General features: G+C 36.7%; 2 protein-coding genes across 4 annotated transcripts in view; both read right to left on the reverse strand.

The window, feature by feature from the left end:
- Positions 1-6,055, reverse strand: part of LOC107703561 (coiled-coil domain-containing protein 61-like) — a 9,123-nt gene extending 3,068 nt beyond the window's left edge. For both annotated transcript variants that reach the window (XM_016506241.1, XM_016506240.1), the window contains exons 1-9: positions 5,851-6,055; positions 4,998-5,162; positions 4,823-4,905; positions 3,726-3,886; positions 3,495-3,647; positions 2,546-2,747; positions 2,349-2,431; positions 2,026-2,246; positions 1,833-1,911 (exon numbers count right to left, since the gene is read on the reverse strand). In XM_016506241.1, coding sequence (XP_016361727.1) covers positions 1,833-1,911; positions 2,026-2,246; positions 2,349-2,431; positions 2,546-2,747; positions 3,495-3,647; positions 3,726-3,886; positions 4,823-4,905; positions 4,998-5,145 — 1,130 coding nt within the window. In that variant the 5' untranslated portion in view covers positions 5,146-5,162; positions 5,851-6,055. The remainder of the gene's footprint in view (positions 1-1,832; positions 1,912-2,025; positions 2,247-2,348; positions 2,432-2,545; positions 2,748-3,494; positions 3,648-3,725; positions 3,887-4,822; positions 4,906-4,997; positions 5,163-5,850) is intronic.
- Positions 6,056-6,623: 568 nt separating this feature from the next.
- Positions 6,624-10,361, reverse strand: part of LOC107703560 (leukemia inhibitory factor receptor-like) — an 8,658-nt gene continuing 4,920 nt past the window's right edge. For both annotated transcript variants that reach the window (XM_016506239.1, XM_016506238.1), the window contains exons 11-19: positions 9,777-9,838; positions 9,458-9,677; positions 9,178-9,369; positions 8,900-8,998; positions 8,618-8,782; positions 8,409-8,528; positions 8,129-8,222; positions 7,980-8,043; positions 6,624-7,448 (exon numbers count right to left, since the gene is read on the reverse strand). In XM_016506239.1, the coding sequence (XP_016361725.1) occupies positions 7,059-7,448; positions 7,980-8,043; positions 8,129-8,222; positions 8,409-8,528; positions 8,618-8,782; positions 8,900-8,998; positions 9,178-9,369; positions 9,458-9,677; positions 9,777-9,838 (1,406 nt within the window). In that variant the 3' untranslated portion in view covers positions 6,624-7,058. The remainder of the gene's footprint in view (positions 7,449-7,979; positions 8,044-8,128; positions 8,223-8,408; positions 8,529-8,617; positions 8,783-8,899; positions 8,999-9,177; positions 9,370-9,457; positions 9,678-9,776; positions 9,839-10,361) is intronic.

Here is a 10,361-nt window from a genome sequence, read left to right on the forward strand (position 1 = left end):
TAATTAATATAATGTTAAACATTCAATATTCACAACTGTATAGCGGATATGCCTGAGCTGATAAGCAGAGCGCGCTGAGTGGATTGCGGCTGCACAGATGCGTGAGCTTGTCGAGTGAATATCTCACAGACATCACTGGAAAGTTTGTAGTTCGGTCAGATATGTCAAAAGCAAGTAAGTAAAACAATGCACAAGTTACTAAAGTTATTTGACGGTAAGGAGAGAGAGAGAGAGAGAGTCCGAGAGCGTGCACTTCTGTTGCATGATCTTGATTGCTGTTCGCTACATTAGCGCATGCATTTGGATTAAAACTAAATTGTAAATATAAAACAAACAAAAACTATAGGGGCATTCACTATAAACAGCATTTATTTTAAACGTCAAGCATACACAACTTTATTTAAAGTTATTGAAACTAGCAGACTGGGTGAAATGCGCTAGGCTGTAAGTGTCTCTCTCATTCTGCACCACGCGCTGTATACTTCGATTTTTACTCGTACGCGAGGGTCCGTGTACACTGCACGTGACGCAAATTACATCACCAAAATAGTACGCGCGTACTCATGTGGTTCCCTGCATTATTTTAGGAAAATGTTTTATGATTACAGTATTGAGCTGCTGCAATAGAGCAGCTCTAATGCGCCATTAAAATGAACAGTGAAAGTAACAAAAGCTTATACAATACATTTTAACAGGTATAATTAAGTGTGGAAATAACTGAAGGTAATATCTGTTTGCTAAATGAAGCCAACTAACATGATTCATATTATTATTATTACTACTACTATTATTTTGTTTCTGTACCCAATATTTGAAAAAATATTACAAATGCTGTGAAAACACAGGTATCGGTATTGGCAAGTACCAAAAATTAAAGTATCGGTATCGGACTCGTTCTGAAAAAAGTGGTAGCGGTGCATCCCTAATTGCTTCCATTGTCCTCATTTGTAAGTCGCTTTGGATAAAAGCGTCTGCTAAATGACTAAATAATATAAATGTAAAAAGGTTATAATGTTCTCTTTTGTTGGACAACAGGTTTAGAAATGTGAATACAAGGGAAGTTTAGCTTTAGGCATTTTAATTTAAGCATGTTTAGCTTAGTTAACGGAAGGCTACCTGCTGCCATCAGAGCAAGTGTAATTACTGCATTCACGCGCTCCTCGGATGCTCTCATTTCCCGAGTTGTGCTTTTAAGTCGGAATGTGAAAACAACATGGACACTCGCGTTACTACAAAGATTTGTTGGATTTGGATTAATAGAGCTTTCCGACTTGAGTTCACGTGCATTTTCTCAGTCTGGAAATAATTTTTAAGTGGGGTGCCGGCGATGATGCTTCTTACATTCGTTTCGGAGAACCAGAGGACAAATATTTCAATCGATCGCTCATGCATTGCACCGAAATGAGGCACCGAAATCTGCGTTCTGATTCGGTTCTAGTACATACCGGTTACATAGGTACCGGTGCCATATTGGTACTGTGTTTTGGTACCCAACCCTAGGTGCAGCTGCCTACAAATAAATTCTACCAGATTATAACTTGTCAAACAGACATAAGACTCTCATTCTTTTATCAGCCTGATGCCAAAAGTCATACACTTTTTTTTCTTACACTGATGTACCATATCCATGACTGAGGATCAACATTTGAGAAAACTAATTCATGCAAGGGACAAAGAAAGCATCTAGTTCACACTTTTCAAAGTAAACTGTATTACTGCACACAGACAGGGCAATGCTTGTAGGAAAAAGACAACAAATAAAACACTAAACAGCAGAAACGCAACAGAAAAGATAATAAAAACTTCAAACTGAAAAGGTGAAAGTGTCTTACTTCTTCATCTCAGCCTCTTTTTGGCGTCGTTGTCGGTCTTGAATGTAGGCCGTAGGGTCAAACCGATGCACTCGTGACCCTGTCATGAGAGAACACAAGACTTGAATCAAATCAAAAGTCTATAAACAGGGCCTCTGCCTTTGTTTCTTGACTTTGACCATAAAGATATTGTGTTTATCTTCACACATTTCACCTGTTGGAGATGGCGAGGGTCTCGTGATGTAATTCCGAGACCCTGAAGAGGGCCTCCTAATTCTCTCATCTGACCTCCGAGCCCTGTCCTCCATCCTCTCCCTCGACCCAGAGCGTGCTCTTACCCCCACACGGGTCAAACTGCGCTCTCTGGATAAAGACCGATGAACCTCCCCATCACCTCTAAGCCCGCTTCGGCCAGACATGACTGGAGTTGCTCGACTGTCAAAATAGGAAGAATGAGTTGATTAACATGTGCTCCAAAAATGTTAATAAATGCACAAAAAAAAAAAAATGACACAGATGGCAGTTAATTAAGCTTACCCGCGTCGTAACAAGGCCAGCTCAGTGGTCAGACTTTTAACACGTATCCGTAGAGCCCGTTCTGATGCCCTGAGTTCCTCCAGCTACCAACAAGAGTGAATTTCAACATTTAAGTGGGTGCTAATACTATGCATGAGTGCTTTACATTGTCAGCTTGTCATCTCATGACCATATAACACTAATCTGCTTAGAGTCACCTGTTCTAGAACGAGGAGCTGTTCCTGGCTCCTCTTGCTTGCAGAGCGCTGGCTTTTTGCCCTTTCCTTCAGCAGCTGTTCCTCCAGGCTGTGCACTGCCTCTCTGAGCCCACGGGCCCCAGGAGCAGAACCAGCCCCCACCATCTGTTGACGATCCAGAGCCTTGGCCAAGGCTTCCTTTTCATCTCTCACCAAAGCCAACCTGATGAAGGGGACATTAAACAGAAGGAAAAAGACTTAAACACAACATTCTCTTTTTACTCACTGTGGGTAAAATGTTTTTGTTACTTTACGAATCCTGCAAGTCTAATTGGTAGAATATTGTGTCAAAGTATGCAAATTTTTACAGATTAATTTACTGAATTAAAAGGTTCAGTTTCCCTTTAGTTTATTTTTATTCTGTTATTTGTAACATTAATTTCGAAGTAATTCAACTCAGTACAATGCAAATCCTTATTTTAACAGCAATGTTTTAAAATTCTTTAAAGGGATAGTTCATCCAAAAATTTAAATTCTGTAATCATTTACTCATGTCATTACAAACCTGTATTATTTTCTTTCTTCTGTGGAACACAAAATAAAATTGAGAAATGTTTTTTTTTGTCCAAACAATTAAAGCCAAAAATGGTTTGGTTACCAATGCTCTTTAAAATACTTAACTTTATGTTACACAGAAGTCAGTCAGTCCTACAGGAATGAAACGAGAAATGATGACAATTTTATTTTTGGGTGAACTATCACTTTGAGGCCTTTGACAGATACACTGCTATTTAATAAAGATTTTTCAAGCTACAGCAATGTACAGGATTTTTCTTTCTTCTATTGTGCAGACTGTGCCCTGTGCACCTGCCAGCAACTAACCAGGTGTGCAAAAGGTGTGTGTGCTTTTTTCCCCCCCTGAAAGCATGATAAAACCACTAAGTACATATTTCATTAGAAAATAACTGACTCTGCACGGAGCTTGCGTGTTTCCTGGTCTGATACTTTGTGGTCTCCTCTCAGTCCCAGTGTTTTCAGCTCGGCCCTCAGAGCTCGGATCTCTCTTTGAAGCTCTGCAGGATCAGGTTTGCCAAGATATGGAAGTGGAAGAGGATAGTGTATCCTACAAAAATAGAACTTTTAAAAAACTGGCCTCTTAAGAGCAGATTAAAACAGACTGAGTGATCAAAACTCCACAGACCTGTCAAACTCCACAGTGTAGATGAGGATGAGGTATCGTTTAGCACTGAGGGCAGGAGACTGTGGCTGAGCACGAGGTCGGCCAACTACACCTGCCTTTCTGTTCCGCAGAAGCTCGAGGTCAGAATAGGTCAAGAGGTCAAGGGTCACTGATTCACTGGACTGCAAAAGAAAATGAAGAGAGTAAATAAGATTTTTTTCTTTTTTCAAAAATGTGATTATTCACATAAAAGTCTGGTTAATCCCTTTGTAGACATTTTTTTCTTGTCAATAAATCAAGTGCATAATAAGCCAAATTAATCAAAATAAAACTGAAACAGCAAATTAACTTTAAAATAAAAATAAATAAAGACAAATCTAAATAAAGATAAATAAAATGCAGTGCATATCTGTTGCTTACGTTGTTGTGAACTGTTAATTTGCATATAGTACAGGAACTGTAGATCGGATTGATATCCTTTTCGCGGAGACACATTTATGTGGCCAAGTGTAAATGTACAAGTTTTAACAAATCACACAGCTATACGATTAGTAAACACACATGAAGTGACCAGGTGTAAACAGGCCCTCATAACATACATTTGAGAACACAAACAACGCTACTCCCAAACTTGTAATGAGAACTTGAGATGCTCTTATAAACCAACTGTTGTCAACAAAAGAGAAGCTTTTCTTTGTCTGAAAATGAAGAAATTAAGACAGTTAAATTAAATTTGAGTACTGGAATTTTACAGCTGTAAAAAATAATAATTCTTCCTAAATAGTATTGCTTTCATTGTACAGAGAAATATTACAACAGTAATTTTTCAATATAGGAATAATAATAAGAAGAATAAAAAAACAACAATAATTATTCTTAATATTTTATAGTTATATTGATGTATAATAGCAAGGCAAATTGTGCAAATTATGCAGCTACACAAAGAAGTACAAAAAAAAAATCTGGATTTAAAAATAAATAAGAAAATAAATCACAATCGTTGTTGTTTTTTTTACCCCAAAATGTCCAGCCATAGTGCATTTATTGTCTTGACCAGCTTTAAGAATCAAGACGCCATAATAAATAGGATTTTTATGGCTTTTATTCTTTGGACCCACCATGTTGACAGCAGACTCAAGCATACTGCAGAATACTGGAAACTGTTTAAAATTCCCAGTTTTCCGGGTCAGGTCCTCAATATCTAATGATAATAATAAAAAAAAGGTTGTAATGACATAAAACAACATTTCATGTAAGCAAAAACTAAATATCAGTTTTAAAAGCTCAACTTACAGGCTGGATCGAACTCTCCTCTCCACTGGTCCGCTGTAACGACATCTGAAATCTCTACGATTAGTAACCGCTCCGCCAGCTCGACATTGACGGCAAATTCAGCACCCCGAAATTTCATTTCTTCCTGCACAACTTTGCCAACCTCCATTGCTTGCCACTGACAGCCTGAAGGAATCATTGCACAGGGTTCAATAACAGAGTCATTGCAGTTCATGCTGTAATCAGCATTTCTTGATCACAGCCATGTTACACATAGACAGACAAATAGACAACTACTGTATATAGAAATATACAGACATACTTTGTATCATAACACAGCTCATATGTATAGAGAACAATCATATCGTTATCAGATCAAAACAGTAATTTTAACCAGACAGTTTTCATTCTGAAGGTTTGCAGTGATTGCTTTATGTTGTTCATGTCTAACACACACCGAGCTGTGATGTCCATTACAAATGTCAGCTTCTTCACAGCCAGGATTTGGGTCATGAACCATTTCAATGAATGAGACTGATTTACACTTCACTGAATTTCTTTGTATCTTAGATAAATAGAGGTTGTAACCTCGTTTATTCACGAATCAGTATGCAACACAAGTTCTTCTCAGCATGTCAGCTAAAAACTGATGAAGAACTTGCTAACCTTGAAGATGTGCCAAAAGACTGCCAACGCTAGTCACACAATAACACTATAAAATAAATCGCATGAATAATAAAGACATCACACATCGTGGTTTTGAAGGCTACAGAGGAAGATGGGAATACAGAGGATGAGAAATGTGCGTAAGTTACTGTTATGATAGATGAATCTCAGACCATACACAACTAACGTTAGCACGCTAGCAACATACCAGTTATTGGTGGAAATGTGTTGGGCAGGCACAAGCTGTTCGATTAAAACTCTACATTTAAAGCGTCGAAGAAATAACTAACAAAAACAGAAAACAGATTAAAAGCTATTCTATGTTAATTTATCAAAAGCATGTTCAGTAAACGGGTCGCTACTGAGCTCGCCTCGAACAACTGAAAACAGCGGCTCAATGACCGGGAAGTTAAAACTCCCGCCCACAACTGTTTACATTGGTCAACTCGTGTAGATGTTGATGTTCTGTTGACTGTTCTGCCTGTCAATCAAAAGGAAAGCTTTTCATTGTTGCAACGCCCCGTAGGCAACCCTTCACGCCCATAAAAGTGATTTTTAGGAGCATCAGTTTAAGGATTTCTCATTCAATTTATATATTTTACCATGTCAAGCATTCGTTGAAATTTGAATATTACGTTGACACATACCACCCTTTTTGTGAAGTTTTGTATGAAACTATCCGACATTTATTTTGTTATTAGCCTACTTCAGTTTATTTGGAGTGCTTTGATTGTCCAGAATGTTTCATCTTACTTTTCTTTATCTTATAGGCATAGATTCTTTTTGGTCTTTATATTAATCACAAAAATTTGGAATCATAATCAAATATTTTGTTTGCTGGAAAGTATACAATTAATTGAATGAATTCGTACATGATGTGAATACGTGTAAACCACACTTTAATGTCTTTAAGCATAAACTGAATTTGTATTTAGGTACAATCTCTCGTCTATTAATAAGACAGCGACCAAAACATCTAGATATGTATACGTTTGACATTTTTTATGTATAAGTTTTCCTCATAGTCTTTATATTCCATCGAAGTCTTTAATTAGGCCACAAGAGGGAACTATTGCTCTACTGAAGCATAATGCTAGCAACATCAAGGTCATGGGTTGGATTCACCGGGGTCACACATGTTGAGAGTATGTGCCAAATAGATAAATGTAAATAAATATTATAGCGAAATACAATGCAGATATACAGAGGCAGTTCTAAACAAGGTCACAGCTTCTTTTTTTTTCATCACAGTATTTTAAAAAACAGCATTTTTACTACTCATTTTACAAGAGTTGGGAGTGTTGAAAAAAATAGTACATTTATAAATAACATGAATTCACTGGCGTTTACATTGGCGTAATTCGCATATACATGGTGAGCGTTACATAGCACGACACTGAGGTCTATCTACGGGACCTATACATTTGTACGACATGCTGATTGGGGCTTGTAGCTCTCTGAGTCTTTAACAACAAGATTATTCTGAACAAAGTTAGGGGCTGGGAGGTAAGCATCCTGCATTTCCAGTGTAAGATCAGATATCTGAGCAACATCAACTGGTTCTGGCATGGTCAAATTATAAGAAGCGTTTTCAAGAATTGAGGTAAGCTTCTCAACAGGATAATATGAGACATCAACTGGAGATTCAGAAATGTTCAGGTAGAAATTTCCAGGAATCACTTTGGAGTTAGAGCTGATGAGGTCAAGGCCATGTAGACTTTCTGACATCGCAGGATGCTCTAAACTGTGGACCTCTTGGATCTCACACTTCATATACCCCTCGGTCATCTGGGTACAATAAATGCCCTGCAAACAACAAACATTTGTTGACCAGTTAACTGGTTTGCCACAGATTATACAATTTGCTAACACTGTAGCAAAATATTATTTAGCCTATTTATTAAGCCAATAATTTACCACACAAAATAAGTCATAACTTATTTGATCTTGCATAGCTTTTGAGCATGCCATGCAACTTTTCCATATTGAAATCTGCCTAATTTGATCATTTTATCAAGTGACAGATTAATTTGCACACATCCTTTAACGTCAACTACAAAAATATTTGGTAACTATTTCCCTTCTCTTTTAAAATCGATAACCATATTTATTTTTGCTATGTTTACTGTGACCAAGTATATGGTTTGTTGCATTTTACTGTTAGGATTTAACATAGTTGATTCCCACTTGTCTGAGAAACGATGAGAACACACCTGCGACCCATTTTTGGCTTGTGATACACACACATACATACATGCAGATTATACTTATTAAAAAAAAACAAATTTTAGGAACGTTAGAAATTATAAGGAGGCTGAATAAGCACTGATGACTCACCTTTGTAATCCATTTCCCTGCAAGTTTTGGTTCAGGAATATCTGGATACAATAGTTTCTTTAACCTGAAGGATTTTAAGAGTGAAAATTTCTAGAAAATATTGGGGTTTGAAAAACATATATGACATAACACAGGAAAATTGTCCTTACCATTTCCATTTCCTGTAGCAAAGGACTGTGATGATAATGAAGACAAGTGCTGCTGCACTGCAACCCACAATAGTGGCCGCAATCATCTGGTCAACTATGAAAATTTTGTCACATTGCACACAATATTATCATTGTGTGCAATGCTATATTCATCAATGCTATTTATATTTGCTTATTAAATATAATAAAGTAGTTCAATCATTAATCTTTCAATTATAATTCATTATATTTAATATTATAATTATATACAAAATATATAATTAAATATCTTCATACATACAGTTTTTTTCCACGTCCATTCTGAATGTAGCGTAGTCACCTTCACCCTCACCTCCAGATGTAAAGGCACTAACGCGGAAGGTATAGGAGCCTGGATCTAATTTCAAATGAACTTTATGCTCTAAAATTAAAACACAAAGTATGTCCATTTGTAATGTAATCTTTACACTAAGAAAAAACAGTGGACGTCAAATTAGAGAATGAACCCACTCTTTGTCACTGTCGTGTTAATAACTGTTTCAGAATCAGAAAGCAATGTTGTGACATTGTAGCCTTGTATGAAGCCTTTTTGCAGGTCTAAGGGCACTTCGTCCCAGGAAAGCTCAAGATTTCTTCCATTGCTTTTAACTGTCAGATTCTGAACTTTCCCTGGTTCTGTGAACAGAAATAGCAGAATGGACAATAAGAAAGACGAGGTGAGGTTAACATGAAACAAATGTTCTTTTTTTTTTTGTGAGCTATTCCTTTAAATATTGAATCTTGACTGCTTACTTTGCTCAATAGCATAACACTGACTCCTCTTGAGAAGCTTTGGTGCATCATTAGTGCAGGCATAGACCGAGACAGTGTATCTCACTGCCTCAAAAATACCTGTGAGAAATAGAACAATTGAAATATTTTGTTCAAAATAGCAGTCATCCTCCCTTTCTGAACATAACCACAGCTCACTGAACCACTGATGGACCATTACACACATGCACAAATTCAATATCAGAACAAAAACAGATCAGAAGTGAGTCAAATGATTCATCTTTAAGCTCCCAACTGACCAGACCGATTCCAGGTGTCACAGGCGTCACTGTCACATTCTGAGATCTTCTCCCATTCTACATCACATTGCTTCTTATTGTAGGTTGGAAACCATTCAACAACATAGCCACAAGTAGAATAGGGGTATTCTTCCCAAGACATTTCAAAGCCACTATTACTGCTATTGATATGGCTTATACTGACTTCGTTGTCTGTGAAAAGTATTATAAAACATCATTAATTTAATCACAACCTTTTCAACCCGTTTAAACAGCATTTGAATATACTTTAAATGCTCACCAGGATTACTCGGGACGATGATGGTAGAAGGAGGAGAAAGACCAGCAGAGTTTTTCGCTGAGACTGTGATGATTTGATCACTTGTTTCATTCCCAAAGGTGATTTTGTAGCACAGCTGCGTATTTAGTCCTATGTCAATTTTTCTGCTCCTTCCTTTGGGGTTTCCAATGGTAATTTCATATCCTGTAATTATCCCATGGCTTTGTTGTTGAGTTAGAGGCTTTAAAACATTAAAAAGGGTCATTTTTATCTGTTTGACTGCAGCTGCAAAGTGCAGAGAAAAGCTAAAAATAGCAGTGCCAAATCCTACTGCACTTACCTTCCACAGGACATATGTATTTTGTTCAAAATATTGAATCCAAACATCCACTGCTTCTGGAACTGAAGAGAGATCATTAGTGTGACACAATAAATTGCTCGAATTTGACTGGCAGTTGCTGAATCATTTTTACTCATCTGATTAGTTCAGAAACATTAATTCATTCAGAAAGAGAACTGTGTGTTAGTCTGAAACGTAGTGTTTGATATTTCTGTGGCTTCCGTTAAAACTATGTACAGTACATCGACAGAGAAAAAAAATAGACACAGTAAAATGTAAGTTGTGTGAACATTATAAGTTACTCAGTATTAACTTCTTGTCCAACAGATTTTTTAAACACAGAAGTAAGCTATTTTCTATGAATGTGTGGGACTTCCGATTCATTAGCTGCTATAGGTAAATAACTACAAGAATAAGTGCAGCACCTGTAGTTCTTACAATAAGGTGGATATATGAAAGTGTTGTATAAAAGCAATATCACACTCAAAAAATATACATATATAAAAATAAAATCATATATATATATATATATATATATATATATATATATATATATAAATTACAACACGCTTGTGAGGGGTAGTG

This window comes from Sinocyclocheilus anshuiensis, unplaced genomic scaffold (assembly GCF_001515605.1).
Source record: "Sinocyclocheilus anshuiensis isolate Anshui unplaced genomic scaffold, SAMN03320099.WGS_v1.1 scaffold330, whole genome shotgun sequence".
NCBI classification, from domain to species: domain Eukaryota; kingdom Metazoa; phylum Chordata; class Actinopteri; order Cypriniformes; family Cyprinidae; genus Sinocyclocheilus; species Sinocyclocheilus anshuiensis.